General features: G+C 43.6%; 1 protein-coding gene across 1 annotated transcript in view; it reads left to right on the top strand.

Annotated features, from left to right (window-relative positions):
• Positions 1-1,224: 1,224 nt before the first annotated feature.
• adamtsl4 (ADAMTS-like 4) overlaps positions 1,225-16,881 on the top strand; it is a gene marked incomplete at its 3' end in the record, with an annotated part of 28,980 nt that continues 13,323 nt past the window's right edge. Inside the window, exons 1-4 of the mRNA XM_079228173.1 lie at positions 1,225-1,359; positions 2,862-2,940; positions 5,889-6,457; positions 7,251-7,953. Of these exons, the coding sequence (XP_079084299.1) occupies positions 1,337-1,359; positions 2,862-2,940; positions 5,889-6,457; positions 7,251-7,953 (1,374 nt within the window). The 5' untranslated portion in view covers positions 1,225-1,336. The remainder of the gene's footprint in view (positions 1,360-2,861; positions 2,941-5,888; positions 6,458-7,250; positions 7,954-16,881) is intronic.

The raw sequence follows: 16,881 nt of genomic DNA, 5'->3' as shown, positions 1-16,881 counted from the left end.
AGTCAATGTAAATTACAAAACCTCAAAATATATATATGGAGAATACTGTTTTCATTTATTTAGTTTTTTGATTTTTACATTTTCTTTTCTAATTTTTTTTTTCTTATTTGGATGAAAGCTTATTTCACATTGCACCATATGTTTCTTCAGTAGACACACAACACAACATCGAGCAATGCTCCTTGTCCCATCATGAAGAACTTTACATTTGTTCCTCCCCACCTCTGTGTCACTCTTCCCCGCCCAACTGGACCCGGCCTGTCTGGATCGGCTTGTTCTGTTTTAGACTGAGAAGGTCAGTGGCTGACAACCAAATAAATATGGTGTAAACAAGTTGGCATCAGACAGTTTACACATCTGCTTCAGGCCGCACACACACACACACACACACACACGCACACACACACACGCACACGCACACGCACACGCACACACACACACACACACACACACACACACACACACATATAGTCATCATTCCTGCTCAGAAGTGGCTTGTCTCTCGGGTGTAGTTCTCTGGTGTTTTTGAGCACTTATGTGATTAAACAGTTATGAGAAAACACAGCAATGTTTACATACTGCATGCTGTCAGTGAGTCAACAGACATATTTTGATATCTATACAAAATATAAAAATCATTTTCCACTTTGTTATATAACAATTGGTGTTCGTATTGGCACAGTGGTGGCCCATGAAGCTTTGCACTTCCCTGCTGCAGATGCTGCCAGCTCAGAGCTGTTTCCGACAATGAGTAGATCATTACTACTGATCACTGTGACCTAGTACAATCTAGCATTCTTATGTTGGATTGTGCAACTAAGAAAGCGGCTCTGAGAGTTAATATAGCTTAGTCAGGGCCTATAGAGGTGTGTGTGATAGAGAGAGAGGCTGTGGGAGTGGATGGTGCATGCGTGTGAAAGAGAGAGACGGGGAGAGTTGTGTAATCTGTTCACTTTGTGTCTCCTGTCTCCCCTTTCTCTCTTCCCTCTGGCCCCATGGCTGCCAGGCGTCACACAGTTTATAATAAGGACCCCAAAAAAAGTTGTCCAGTGAACGGGACTGGAAGAGAGAGAAAAAACCGAACACTTCCCACTCTCCTGAGGGAGTGACTGTGACAGGAGGAAGGGGAGAGAGAGAAAGAGAGAGAGAGAGAGAGAGAGAGAGAGAGAGAGAGAGAGAGAGAGAGAGAGAGAGAGAGCTGAAGAAGCCCTCGCAGGATTTCACCACATTTCTTTCAGGACCAACACAGCCCGGACCAGACCACAACCCGATCACTAAACCTGGACTGATAATCAATAGCTTGTATTAGTCGCGGAGTGAGAACTCTTGGAGGAGCATGCGGCTCGGTTTACTATTCAGGTAAAACTTTGACTTTTACAGCTGCAACCTGCTGCCTCTCTCAGTCCGCTTGACCACAACATCACATGGGGGGTTGCATCCTCCTTTGAGCGCGCATGGTGTTCATATTGAGCGAGGAAGAGATTTTACAAAGTTTTGGGGTTTGTGGCGAAGTTTGGACTTTTACGCGCGACGCCTTCTGGTTGCGCACTGCGCTTTGCAGGATATATGATAGGAATGTACCCGAAGACATCTGGGTTTAGGTTAAAAGTCTCTCTCCTCAGGGCGGATTTCTGTGAGTTCCCCCTCTGTCGCATATCTCTGTCTCCCTCTCTGTTTCCCTCTGTCCCCGCGCCTCTGAGTTGATTCTACAATGTGCCACTGTAGCGGCCAGGAAAACGTGGACCGGGGTAGGGGGTCCTTACTTCGGCCTGAGCGGCTCTGTTGTGTCGGGCTGTGCGGGACCTTTGTCTGTGTTTTTCGGGGCAGTTATGTAGTCTGGTGTGGGGAGGCTTCCAGAGACCACGGCGGTGCACCACACTGGGAAGAAGGTACCAATTACCGTTACTGCATGTGGCTTGCGGACTCGTAGTTGTGGTGATGGTTTGGTTCTCGTGGTCAGCACTGAATTGTCCATTTTACCAAGTCGTTTAAATATCATGTTCAGGCTATTTTCTTGGCATATGAAGAGGTGATATTCCACTTGTTTCTTGTGCACTTGTGTCTGCAATCTCATGGAGATTGTTGTGGCCACTGCTGGTTTTCTTTAAAACAAGTACATGTATCTGAAATGTAAGGCTTTGACGATTCAATATCAAAATATTAAAAAGCTAATCTAGTGGGTAGTGCATCCTCAAGTAGTTTCATGTCAAGTTTAAGGACATTAAGCCAAACTTAACAGGGACATTCAACACCATCCCACATCATAAACCACATCTTTTGAACAACAGACCTCAAATACATACTTTCTCACAGTACAACTTTATTTTAGATATTGTGACTGATTAAGTCTGGTTGTTTTGTGTGTGTGTGTGTGTGTGTGTGTGTGTGTGTGTGTGTGTGTGTGTGTGTGTGTGTGTGTGTGTGTTAAAGCCATATCCTCATGGTGTAGGGTCCCAAAGAGAGGCATGCGGAGGAGAAATATACTTGTTCTTCAAACCCATTAGTTTGTTTGTGTCTATATGAACCCTAAAGGGGAACATAAACTTGTATCCACCCTGGCTGTAACCACGCCACCTGTAGTGGAAAAGAAAGTGGCATCATTGGTTGCTAAAGTAAAGTTAGGTCACTGGAACATATGATAGGGTGTTCACTCAACACAGTTCATAAACTAAATTTACATTTGGAGAAAAATGTGCAAGAAAGCTGATGACCATTGAACAGAGAACAACGAGTCTCTGTAAGTTTGCAGAGTACATACACATTCAACTTTTAGGTCATGGAACAATTCTGGAACAACTTACTGATGTTTAAAATCTTGTAGACCTGCCACTTATTTCACCCTTTGCTCTTCATCCCTCCAGGCTCTATGTCCTGTGGGGTTTCGTGGCGGTCACAACCTCCGTGACCAAGACCTCCGTGACTAAGACAGCCAAGAGGAAGGTGAGTCATCAGCTCCTTATGAGTGAGATCCGCAGACAACAGCTTCCCGATAAAGGGATGAAAAGTGACAATTTCAGGATAGATTAATATTATTTCATGTCCTACAACAATCCTAACTGGCCCATGTGCATTCTGAATGAGTTATCGGACGCTGCAAATGTTCATACTGGCTGCAAAGAGATCCCATTATTTTTCTTTTTTAAACCATTTTATTGGATAGTGAAGAGGCAGACTGGAAGCGGGGGAGAGAGATAGATGAATGAGATGCAGGAACCAGGATCCCTGGCTGAGACATATTTTGCAAAAATACATTCAGAATTTCAGCCAAAGCCAACGTGAGGCTTCACTAGTTGGAGTCAGTCAAATTAGGTGGGCACCTTCCAGTCTTTTTAGTATCAATTTCTATTTGTGTTAGCATCCCTCCACTGCAGCAGAGCAAGGAAACACCATCTAAGAAAACACAGAGGGAACTTTGTACTAAGAAGACTGTAACTCAGTCTGCTGAAGCCTCAAATCAGCTTCCACTAAACTTTGGAACACATTTTTGTGGTAGATAACATCTTTTAATGATGTACTGTTAACAAAAACAGCAGCTGTGTTCATGCATTTTTCAGATAATGCATTTAGGTTTATATAAAATGTATTTAGTTTGAAGCCGCTATCATTGCTATTTTTATAATAACCATATATCAAATGACAAAGTGAAAACATTGTGAAAGGAGTTGATCAGAATGAAGAAGCTCAAGGGAATTATCACCTGAATCTCTCCGTTTGGCTTTATGGAGCTTTATCGTGAGTTTCAGCTCATTGCTTAACTCATTTTTTGGGGGCGAAATGTTACTCTTTATGTTCACTCTCACCACTCTCATAGTGTTTACCTCCCAGCTAGCAGATGTTATCCTGCTCAGGACCAAACATCAGACACATTTAGCGACTAGCTGGGACACATAGTCCAACGTTAGCAGCTAAAAATAAGATATTTCCCTCAGCTGGTGGAGACCAAAAACAGAGCTAAAAGAGAGTGAGTGTTGGACTCACATTCCTCGGGTGACCACAACAAAAGGTGCTGAAAGTTTGACAAGAGTAAGTTCCTCAATTTATAAATAAGCACTTAATCCTTCAGTTTAGATGAATAATCCGTTTTTATTACAAAAAAAGGGATGAAGAATAACTGTGGATTTTGTCCCCCATCTCTTCTGCTGTAAAACTGGTTAAGGACTTGATCTCTTCACTGCCAGTATGGAGTTGAGGATAATTACAACATTTGGTCAAATGTACACACGTCAGTATTCGCTGCTCCACTCCGGTCTGGATTAGGACTGGCAGCACAGTGTCGCAGGAGTCTAACCAGTAGCTCCAGGTCAGCGGTGGCTGCTGCAGGGTCACTGCGCGGAGCTCATTATTGGTCCCAGTTATGTGGCAGCTGTGTGTTTGATGTCACTCATTACAACAGACAACACCTCCTCACTAGAAATACATGCACACACCACCGACACACACACACACACACGCTCAGAGCCCCCCCCCATCTCTTTTACCCCATTTTCTGTACTTTTCTCCCACCCTCCTGCCAGTTCACCCCAGACAGTGACAGGAACTCTTTTAATCGGGATAATACACACATGCATAAACACAAACACACAAGCATGCCTCTTACACCTGTCCTCTCTCTCCACAAACCCACAAACAGTTTGTACAGTATGTTTACTTGCATGTGTTTGCCCATATACACAACAATGTACAAAGAGAGAGCGAGGGGGGGGGGAGAAGTGGAGTGCAGATTTATGTTTTGGTTCTTTCTGAATGGAAACTTTTGTTCAGCTCTCATGTTTGCCGCTCTGCCAACCAGGCCAATGCTGCAGTTATGAAATGAGAGGAGAAACATTTATTTGTAGCCACAGAGGAAGACATCAAAGCCTGACCTGGCACCCATATACATGCTTTCTCACACACACACATATACAGTATATATACACAAACACACACCAGATCAGCCCCAATCTTGTCGCATTCATAGGAATTTATCCATCTGCTCATAAGCTGCTGGCAGGTGACCGAGTCTCCTCAAAGCCCGAGTGAACTATGAAACGTTCAGGATTTATATTTTGGCCTGAGAGGAAGGAAACTCGTGAGACTGCAGCTCAACAGCAGATTCAGTTTCTGTGAAGAAATAAGTCCCTCCAGATATATTTGATTCTGCAATGGCAAACAAAATAAACTACTCCTTTAAAATATTGCCACGGCTTGCCGTTTTAACTTTTTTACAGAGGGGTTAAGGTTACATTAAATCAGAGCACATTAAATTCAATGAAAGTACTTTTTAACCAGCCAAACTCAAAAACACATTTTAATTCATTGCCCAAACATGTTTTCATTCAGTCCTAACATTTTAAAACAGTACAAAACATACTGACTTTAAATCAGATTTTCACAACATGTTTTGTTAGAAGTGAAAAGAGACATAGCAGCTAGTCTTTAAACCAGAGACTCCCAACGGTTTCAGTGGTCTGATGTTGAACCGGTCACCTCACGAACAGATGAGCTTCTGTTTAAAATCAGTATATCTTTGTGACAGAGAGTGATGAGGAAACATGAAGCACAGACGGATTCAAAGTAATTACCACAAAAATCTTTGTGGTAATTACTTTATCTTGTGAACACATCTTGTGAACATTTTCCTGACATGCTATAGACCAACGATTAATCAACAAGATAATCAGAAGATAAATCCATTCATAAAAATAAAAGTTTTGAGAGCTGAAACAACAGTCAAGCAACAGAAAAAATAATCAGAAACAATTTAGTTATTAGTTAATCATTTCAGTTATGATTCAATAAAAAACAAATGAGAGACTTTTCTGCTTTTCTTTCAGTTAGCTTTTTTGTCATATTTCTCAATGTGTGTGTGTGTGTGTGTGTGTGTGTGTGTGTGTGTGTGTGTGTGCCAGGTGGCAGGCAGACGGTCCAGACAGGTGTTTGAGGCGGAGCCTGTGGAGGGAGTGTGGTCGGTGTGGGCGGAGTGGTCTGACTGCTCGCAAACCTGCGGCGTCGGCGTGTCACAGAGGAGCAGGACGTGTTTACCTCCCCCACCTACCCTCTCCCACTCTCCACCTAACTGGGCAGGTTATTTGCCCGGGGGCATCAGAGGTCCGGTCATCTCACCTGGGCGCCCCTACTACCCTCCTCGTTACCCCGGGCAACACCAGCCTTATCACTCCCCGCCGATCTCTTCCAATCACAACCAAGGGGTGTCTCTGTATCGGAATACCAACCCTGGAGGAGGAGCTCCGGTACCGGGACAGGCCAATCTAAACCCTCCTTTTTACCAGCCAGAATTCTCCCCGACCAATCAAGACCATGCGTCTATGTACCGATCGCCCTACCACGCTCCTTCTCACGGCTACAACCAGCCGGCACGCACCATCAGGAGGCCGACCAATCCAGGAGCATCGAGGGCTGCAGGAGGCGGGAGCAGAAGGTCAATTGCTCCAAATCGGGAGGGTTTGCCTGCGAGGAGGTGAGCGAGACAGCGAACTAATCAATTAGAGCCGAGCTTCTCACTGATATAAGTTAATTTTTCATCTGTTAAATTTCCCATTCTGTATGTATTTTGGTCACAATTCTTGATTCGTTAAATTAATGGGCCAATGCATCATAGTCAGATGTTGATGATGCTGATATGAGCAACTAAAATCAGTCATCACCATCCTTTTTAAAGGTCAAAGGTCAGTGGCCCATAGAGAAACGCTGATTCAATTAATTTCCAGTTAACGGAAGCTTTTACACGTGCAGTTCTTCTCCAGGGAAATGACTCAGGCACACAGGAAGTGAGTTTTGCCTTACTGGCACAAAAAGTGCAGATGACATGGCTTTAACCTCTTGGATCTCTCTGGGAACTGTAACACAGAAACATCGATGACTTGTCAACAAAGACGTCACCACAAGAAACGGTTCCTCAGAGTACCATTTGATGCACATGCTCAGGATTCATTCAGGTGTCGTTAGCTAAAGTGCTGACATTGTTTAAGCAATAGAAAAGGTTTGTTGTGATGTTTCGAGTGTTGGAGGTTGGAGTTTTGCCCATAAGTGGCATCTGCTGTGTTATTAGATCATTACCTCTGGCTTTTGTCATACTGCACTGCATTACTCTGCCCGCTCAATGTCGGTTATGATTATGTTGGACAGCTAACATGAACTGTATCTGTAATGCATCCTGTCTTCCTGTTTTCTTCATCTCTGTCACTGCCTCAGGATCTTTCTATCCATCTGTAAATCTTCCTCTCTAAATACTTTCTGCATTTTATTCGCAGGTCTTCCGCCATCCGTCCAGGTCAGTTTGGGTACGGCAGGGTCCCGTTCTCTCTGCCTCTGCACCGTCCCAACCGGCAGGCTCGCCACACTGTTAACGGCACTGATGCTGAAACATCACCTGCGCCCAATGAAGACGATGCGGAGAACAACAGGAACGAGGACGAGGAGACGGCGAGTGATGGAGAGGACAGGAAGCCAGGGAGGCGTGAGGATGAGGAGGTCTCTGAGGAGCCTACTGCCGAGGAGGTTCCCACAACAACCACCACAACTGGCAACCCACACCGCCATGTCGGCCGACCCCCACAAACCAATACAGAGCACGGGAGGGCAAGAGAGCGAGCCCCACCGTCTCACTTCTTCTCACGCTCCTCATCGCCATCTCTCCTACCCAACCGCCAGAGGTTTGACTGGCACTCCGTCACCGCACCGCCTCCTCCCATCCCTCCTCTCTCCCGCCCCAACTCCCCTGCCGTCGCGTCACCTTTTTCTTCTCCTCTCCACCGCTCCAGCCCCATGCACAGAGACAGGGAGCTCCAACCAGGCTTTAGCCCCCACGTTCCACCCACCGGCGACCTCTACCCGCTGCAGCACCCCCACATCCCACACATGGGAGTGGAATCAGGCAGAGATGGAGGGAGCGCTGCTCCGCAGGTCATCCAATGCTCTGGGCCGGAGAAGGAGTACCGCAGGTGCTTCTCGCAGGTAAGATCTTCACCCATGAAGATGAGGAAAAAAGTACAAATTCCACTCATTCCACTCATTCCACTGGCTTCACGCCCTTCTAATCTTCTCAGTAGTTCACTTTCATACTTGCTCCTTAGCGTCTATGTCCCTCTTTATTCAGCCTGCAGTCATGCTTGATTTATATGCATGCCGTGTGTTGAGGGGAGCAGCTAGGCGGGCGTAAAGTTGAAGGTCAGCAGAGTGTATTTGATAGGTAGATCATTCCCCAGCTCCAACACTAGCTGGTTGTCTTTGAGCAATCGGATGGAAACTGACTGCAAATGCCTCCGCAGCTCCCAAGGCGTGTGTGTATTTTGGGTCGCAACCAGAATACACACCTGCGTTGTGAAGCCGTACACGTGTCTTCGAGACTGATTGCGCATATGTGTAAGAAGAAAAAACTTGCCAGAACCTGCGCGTTAGTGTGTGTAAATGTGTGCCATAATGTCCTGTCTGGCTCGAGGCCTGTCTGGTGATGATTGGGGTTTTGACCTGCTCCATACCTCTCAGTGCGAGCCTTATCAGTAGCAAAGTGAAAACAGAGCAGCCCGAGGCACAGACAGTCGTGACAGATGGGAGAAATTCTCCCTCGACACACAGGTGAGAAACTGAGATGGACCTCACAGTAACTCAGGTTTCACTAAGACAGGAATGCCACGCTTCATGTCACTCAATTAAATGTGAGATTGAGAGTGGATATTGTGGATGAAGAGTTTTTAGTGATCAGGTGTTTTGCCTGGAGATCGTATCCACACTGTTTTATAATTGATATATTATTAATATTCTGAATTTATTTGTATCGTGGATTGTTTCAAAAAATTAGCACCAGGCAATAGACTTTTTTTGGAGGCCCCCGTCCAGTACCACATGTGACACATTTCACACACTATCACATTTGGCAAACATGCACATTTTCCACCTTTTTTGTAATGGTTATGGTAATGTTTCTAATCATCAATCAATAAATGATTGTCCCTGGAGAGAGCGCCAATCTGGAAAGTCACAGATTTCATGCTTGAATACATTTTTATTTTCAAACACAAAAACACCTGCAATTGCAGCCTTCCTTTGTTCAATAAGTGTGAACGATAACTAGTGAGGCACAAAATAGCTTCTATTTATATGTTAAGCGTTATCCCTGATGTCAGAGTTTTTGGTTGCCTCTCTGTGTATCAAGTATCAAATACTTTGCTGAAAGTAGAGAAAGGTTGGTACGGATTTTTTTATTTTTTGGACAACATACATTAATCACTATTTCTACCAGTGTTGGCCAAACTCTGACCTCTGATTTTACACTGTTTATTTTATTCCTTTGCAGCTACATTATAACATGTTAACATGCTATAAGTATTTAAAGTATTTTCGAGGACTGAAACGCAGATGGTTATTCCATCATAATATTGTATACAATAATAATATTTCAAAGGATAAAAAACAATAAACAATATGATGTGACATTTCGTATGGGCTTAAAGGAAACTTATCCATAATCCATTTTAAGATTTGATCATGGGGACAAAAATACATTTGACCTGGTTATTCATTCCAGTGGACCACTTAGCAGCAGGTCTGTCTTAAGTGACAGCGTTTGTAGAGATGATAAGATTAAAGTGAAATACCACACACACACAGACACCTACACACTGCATTTTCACTCTCACACGTTATTTCCACAACTGCCTCTCATCGAGTGGAAGTCGACACTTGAATTTGGGGCCGGGTTGGCACTCATGGGCTCTTGACTTTTCTCTCTTTAGATAACTTGGCAGGTTCTCGTGCCCTCTTTCATCTCCCGCTTCTTCTTTTCTTTCTCTACCCGGCTGTATGTGATAGTCCCCATGTTAAAACAGATTTAGTAGCCGGGCTGGCAGAATACTCGCCCTGCGTGTGAGCCAGCAGTGCTAATAGCAGTCCTGTGACAGCTCAGTCTGACTCATTGGGTTACATATTTACCCAACACTAGCCTCTGCTTTAGCCTTGTTTGCTCCTACATTTTTATGTCTTTTCATAATTTAAAGATAGGTTTAAGTTCTGATGAATGCAGGACTTTGTCCAGGCCTGTATGTACTGTATATATGTGTGTTTGTGTGTGATTTAGGGAGTGAGCCAGACTGAGTGTGACACATCCTATTATCTATTAGGTGTGTTTGTCATAACACACAGCGCCTGAGGCCCATCACAAGTGTGATTGGCTGTGATTATGTGTGTGTTTTTACTGTTGCGTAGAAGCAAGAGGGGAACCGAGAGAGGGACAGAGGAAATGAGAAGGGCAAAAGGGGAAGTGTGTGCGTGCCATGTGTGTGATGTGTGTGTGTGTGTGTGTGTATAAGTGTTAGAGTCAAGGAAGTGACGCAATTAAGTAGTAGTGAAAGAGAGTACTGTTTTTAGAAAATCTGCACACAGTAGTGGGAGGGCAAGCTAAAGGGCGAGGGGAGAGAAAAGATGGGGAGGGATTGAGCCAAAGAAGAAATGGAGATGAAGGCTGGCGAGGATGTGTGTTATGGTGTGTGGACGAAGACAGACCTGTTAGTGGAGGAGACAGAGGGGCAAAGAGAGGCAGCGACAAATGGAGAAAAAAACATTCTGCAGGAAGAAAAGAGGAAATTTGTGTCAGAGGAAGCGAGAGATTCATGGAAAAGTGTGTGTGCTCCAACGAGCGCAGAGTGTAACAAGAGGAGAAGTTATTCTGTCTGAGGGAGAGGGGAGGAAAAGGTGGAATTTGAGAAGAAGCTGCCTAAAAAAAAAGAAAGAGAGACGCACCAGCTTGAAGCAGACATTTCACAGAAATACACACTCCTCTTCTTTTCTCAATTCTTTGGTTTGGATGATTCTCTAATCATTCCCTCTCATCTTAGCTCCTCTCTCTGTCCTCCTTCAGAGTAAATATTTTTCCAAGAATCACAAACAGTGCGTTCCTCTGCAGCAGCAAGTTAGGGGAGATTTGAGATGCATGTAGTTCACCACGCGGCTCAATAAGATCGATACCAGCAAACATGAAGGTGTCATTTCCAATGGGAACTGAAACGTGTCATCTATTCATCTTATTGCATTGAGCAGGCCTGATCAGGCTGCAACTTATTTTCATTATCGATTGATCTGCGGTTCGTTTTAGCATTCATACGCTCCACACGATACTAGACACTGGTAGGGTCAGCACTACTGCTGCAAGAACTACGCAAGGCTAAAAAATACACTTACATTACCCTTGAAGAGCACTTTAAAATATGACACTATCCATCATAAAGTATCAGGTTACCATCAAGGGAAATACACATAACTTTAAACTGGGTAAGTGTACAATAACTAATTTCATGGTTTTTATTGTTATTTTCTAGATTTAAACTAATGTGATAAATCATTCACATATTATTGGAGAAACTCTGACTTTGTGGTTTTTATCCCTCCACTTCCGACACCAAACCTGCCCTCTTGAGCATCAATAAATACCTACAAAAACAACAAACATGCAATACTTTAAAGACACACAACAATGTAATGAATCTGGCTCCTGGAGGAAAAACCTGAGGAGTTTGTGTTGTGACTACTCTACACACTAACATGGCTTCAGGCTGCTGCATAAGTTAGATGATCTAATCATAGTGTGTCATTACACAGGCGTTGTTGCACAGGAAATATATTATTACGACTGTCAGAGCGGAGAACTCTAATAACTGTGTGCAGATCCTGCCACGCTTACTGTTGTTCTCATGAAGCGGCAAACCGGCCCAGATGTTTTTTGTTTGTGGGACTCAAGCACACACGCAACACTCAACCACATTGAGTCATTTGGAAGATCTGTACTTTCTTTGCTTTTGTACTTTAACAAGCAGAAGTACCTGCTTCTCTACAAAAGCCAGGTACCACTGCTTGTTAAAATGTGTTTACATCAGCTCCTGTAGGCTGCTTTCCCTCTTTCATGTTCCTTTTCAGGAAACAGGGAAACAGCCTGGTCTGTTAAACGGTAACAAAATCCCCGAACCATCACCTCTAAAGCTCACTAAGCAACATGTTTTATCTTGCTTGTTTATTTCGAACAAAAACTGAAGTGTAAAAACTGTGACTCACGGAAATAAACCCGTCGCGTTTATGTAGCATTGCGTTTAACACATATGAGAGTGGTATCGATCCTCTCGTCTAACTCTCAGCAAGAAAGCGAATATGTGTATTTCCTAAAATGTCAAACTGCTTCTCTATCCATGAAAGACTCATTCAGATTCAAAATACCTTCTTTATTTGTGTCCTGACCATGATAGTCAGCCATAACACTGAGTTACAGGTCAGGGACATTTGACAGATAACACAACATATGCCACAAAATCATGAAATTTGTAATACAAACATACAAAAGGCCACAACATCGGCAGCCAGAGGACAGAGAACGCCGTTTCTGCTGCAATGATTTGAATCCAATATTTAAGACCACTTTGGATCCAATTGCAGAAAGTTCCCGACAGAGGAAGCAGCATCTCTGTCTCCAGAAAAAACTCCTTTGCATAGTTCAGTGCAGACTTTTGGACTGTTAATAGCAATGAGCCTTGGGAACGAAGAACATAGCTGTCCACACTTCCTACCTCTCTCTCTCACACAACCATGTGTTATTATGAAAATATGTGTGAATCACTTTTCTAGTTTGCAGCAATAAGATGTTGGTTTGTCATTTTCGGGGCTTTCAAACAACGTTCTGGTTTTCATTTATTGATCCTGTGTCGTGTTTTCTTCTACAAAAGTGATGTTGTTTTGACGCTGAAACTAAAACATCTCCTGAGAATAACATCAGCATTTCTCGCCGCTCGTCTTGCGCATCGTCTATCCTTCAGCCGCTGATAGATGAGCAGCGTTTGGTGGACTCCTGACTTCCCCGCCTCAGGGTCAAGGCCGAGAGCTGGGAGTTGCCCTGTAAAGCGGCGACACGCGGCCTCTGTCACAAGATTAGCCGGAGAATGTTAATCGCTGTGGACAAACACATACGCACACATCTTAACATATGTCATGGATTTGACTGCATGCATACAGTGATTAGTCGTGGCGTATGGAGTGTGTTGATTTATGGCTGCAAGGTCCAACGGCCAGTGGTCATGTCTGTGAAATGTCGCAGTAATGCTTGAGGAATGACCGGCCAGCCTTAACCTGTATGTGGTTATTGCTGCGATACGGCCAGCTGTGCAGGCAGAGACTTGCATGGAGAATGCTGACGTTTTACCTGGGCTTTCCCTTCGGAAACACACATGTGGTGAAAGGTTCCCGCTTTCCTTGTAATCTGTTCCTCCTGAAAACTCATTAGTCTTGCCTGGGTCGGTGTTTGTGTTTCACGCAAGAGTGTTATGCGTGACCAGGATTGGCTGGTGTGTTTATGTGTGTGTGCCATGTTTGTGCGTGGGTGTGTGCACAGAACAAAGCTTTTAGCCCTCAGGCCGTAACCCCCCTCTTCCTTCACATGCTCCAATATATTGCCCACAGACCTATTCTCTCCTGACCCCTCCCTGGTAGTAAAACACATCTGAAACTTTCACAGCTCCCGTACAAAAACACCGACTGTCAGCTGTGTTCATTTTTCTTTCACCTGCTCTCTGCTGCTATCCATCGTTCACTCTGTCACCATGTCTGTCACTAGCAGCCAGTTATTATGTTTTTTACTTCATGCTTCTTCTTTTTTGTTACCTTACCAATTAAGAAGCCCTTCAGTGGCTTTAAGTTTCAGGTACTTTGATTGTATTTAAGCATGGAGTTGTGATACTCCTGGTGTCATAGTCTCAGTTTTTACTAGTTTCAGCATCATCCTTATTGGCAACCCCATGAGAAATCACTAACAAATCCAACGGAGCAAGAAACACAGTCAGACAAACTAACTCCCAGGTTATCTTCACTTATTTGGAAAAGAAAACTTTTTTTTCTGACTCTCCATTGTTAACATCCATCACAGTTTACAGACGGACTTCTTGATTCGACTCTGGTCTTCCTATACAATGAAGGATTATTACCAACATTTGGTTTAGCTGTTGGCCTGTTTACATCCTGTCTGACAGCTCGTGTTACAATGCTCGGACTTCATTGTAGTAATGGAGTCGCAGACCACCGTCATTACTTTAGTTAGATGTTATCATACCTGATTGATTACCATGTTGAGTGTATATGAGGACCAGAACATTTACTGTCGATATCTGTAGTGACAAAAATAAAGGCTCAAGGACAAAAAACTGTCATGAGGAATCTGAATCCAGAGAGATATTCTCAGTGTTATCAAGGCCTACTTACAGTGCTCAGTGCATACACAGCTTATTAATAAACTGACATGAAGCAAGTCAAAAACCTTTTAAAATGTGTTTATATTACCACATGATACAATGGTTTTGACTCTGTTTGGAGTGTTCTTGAGGTTTGAGCGTTTTTATTTCCTCCACAGGCCCAGACTTATCCTCGCTGCCTTTCCCTCACCACACACCACCTTTCTCTCTTTTTATCACCCCCGTCTTTAAGTATTTTTCTCTCTTTTATCTCCCCTTCTTGGCCCATTCAATAACTGCCATTCCCCTCTAGTTCCCTGTCATCACTCATTCTGTTCACAGTTATGGGGAGACCCCCTAACCCTGCACTCATAGTAAATGAGGGAACACCAAAGTATACCAGCCCTTACAATAACACACATTTTCCTCCAGAACCGTGAAACACAAGTTTTTACTCTCACTCCACCTCCCCTCCCTGCGTCCTCCATTCAGTCCATTAGCCTCCTGATGTTTTTACACACCCTAAACTCTTTTGGGAGGAGAATCTATTTGCTGCGTAGCATTCATAAAAATCACCAACGCATGAATGGACACACTGGACTTTTACTTGCATTCCCTCTTTTTATTTGAGATTTTACTTTTGTTGTCTTTTATGTGAGTTATTTCTTTCTTTGTACTGTACTGTAGCATCCCATAGCTGCACACACACACACACACACACACACACACACACACACACACACACACACACACACACACACACACACACACAAATTTCCCCTTGGGGATTAATAAAGTATATATCTATCTATCTATCTACACACACACATGCACACACGCACAGATACACATACATTCTCCAGTTTGAAATGGGACCCAACATGTTTACATCCTACAGAGATATTTACAACCATTACCAACCGCATTTCACACACACACACACACACACACACACACACACACACACACACACACACACACATCCAGGCAGATTTACAGGGTTACTTAAAAACATCAGGTCACATACGTGCACTGACCCTCAATTGCCCCCACATATGCATTTACCGGATGTAGTTCAAACACACACTCTCGTATAAGAGGCTTCAACCAGACTATCACATATCACCTGTAAATAACACAGAAACAAATCTGTTTTGAGCAGTGTGAAAGTGTGGCCACATAAAGTTTCATGAGCTGGTTTCACAGAAGAGAAACTACAGATGATCCTTATGAGTGCCTTCTGTGACATGACAGCGACATACATTCACACACACACACACACACACATCACACATCACAGTGAACGTGTGAATTTCCGCACCGTCAATAAGTCCATGCTTTGAAGGTTTACCCATTAAAGTCTTTTAGTTACACTTTGTCGCTCGCACAGGCTGGTTCACATGGGAACTGTTGGTCTGTGTGCGTGCATGCGTGTGTGTGTGTGTGTGTGTGTGTGTGTGTGTGTGTGTGTGTGTGTGTGTGTGTGTGTGTGAGACGACTCCCATGGTCTTGTCTCCCTAGATGAGTGACGAGAAACTTTCCAGCTGTTTGTGACAGCTGTGAACGTGGAGACAGATCCACAAAAATAGCAAAAGACAAGAGGAACGAATCAAAGAAAGAGGAGTGAAAGACAAGATGATTGTTGAGCTGAAATCTGAGAGTGCTGTGTGCGGCATGTGTGTGTGTGTGTGTGCGTGTGTGTCTGCTTGCAGCTGTGGAATAACTAGCAATACTCTATTATAAGTAAAGTTCCTGCATTTAAAATGTTAATGTTAACTAAAAGTACAAAAGTATAATCAGCTAAATCTGGGAAATATGCTCATTCTGCAGTCTGTCTGATGGATATTACGCTACCGCTAGCAGCTGGATAGCTTAGCACAAAGACTAGAAGCAGGAAGATGAGCTAGCCTGTCTCTGCCCAAAGGTAACAAAGTCAGCCAGCCAGCACTCAAATGTTACTTCATAATCTTTATTACAGCTTAGTACAGCTAGGCAGAGTTTGTCACCTTTGGACAGAGTCAGACTAGTTTTCCCCCAATTTCAAGTCTTGGTGCTAAGCTAAGCTAAACTAACCAGATGCTCGTAGTATCTTCATACTTAGTATTCCATTATTAGATTCATTATTCTAAAAAGTCAGTTACATTAGCAGCTATGTGAGGCTAATGTACTGATGCATGGTAGCTAACACTACCATGCAAACAACTGTTTTACAATATCCGTATTACAATATCTCCCTTATTACTGTATTACAATATCTCCCGTATTACAATATCTCCCTCTGAAGTGTAGAAGAATAGAAGTATAAAGTATAGCAGAACATGGAAGTATGACATTTTGTACAAGCACCTTGAAATTGTACTTCAGTGCAGTACCTAAGTAAATACATTTGTGTGTGTGTGTGTGTGTGTGTGTGTGTGTGTGTGTGTGTGTGTGTGTGTGTGTGAGAGAGAGAGAGAGAGAGAGAGATAGAAAGAGAGAGTGTGTGTCCCACAGGACTGGGGAAACGGGAGTTATGGTCAGTACAGTATAAACCAGCAGAGTTGTCCCTGCTTGATGTTTCAGCTGTTGTTTAAGCGCAGGTATGCTGAAACTCTTTCCACTCTATGGCTCCATAAGGACTCTACTTGAACGAGCACAAGCCTAACGTATGCTCATTCACACACATGCACGCACGCACACACACACA

Source organism: Taurulus bubalis (assembly GCF_910589615.1).
Source record: "Taurulus bubalis genome assembly, chromosome: 12".
Classification (NCBI taxonomy): Eukaryota; Metazoa; Chordata; class Actinopteri; order Perciformes; family Cottidae; genus Taurulus; species Taurulus bubalis.
This window is presented reverse-complemented; position numbering and strand designations above follow the sequence as displayed.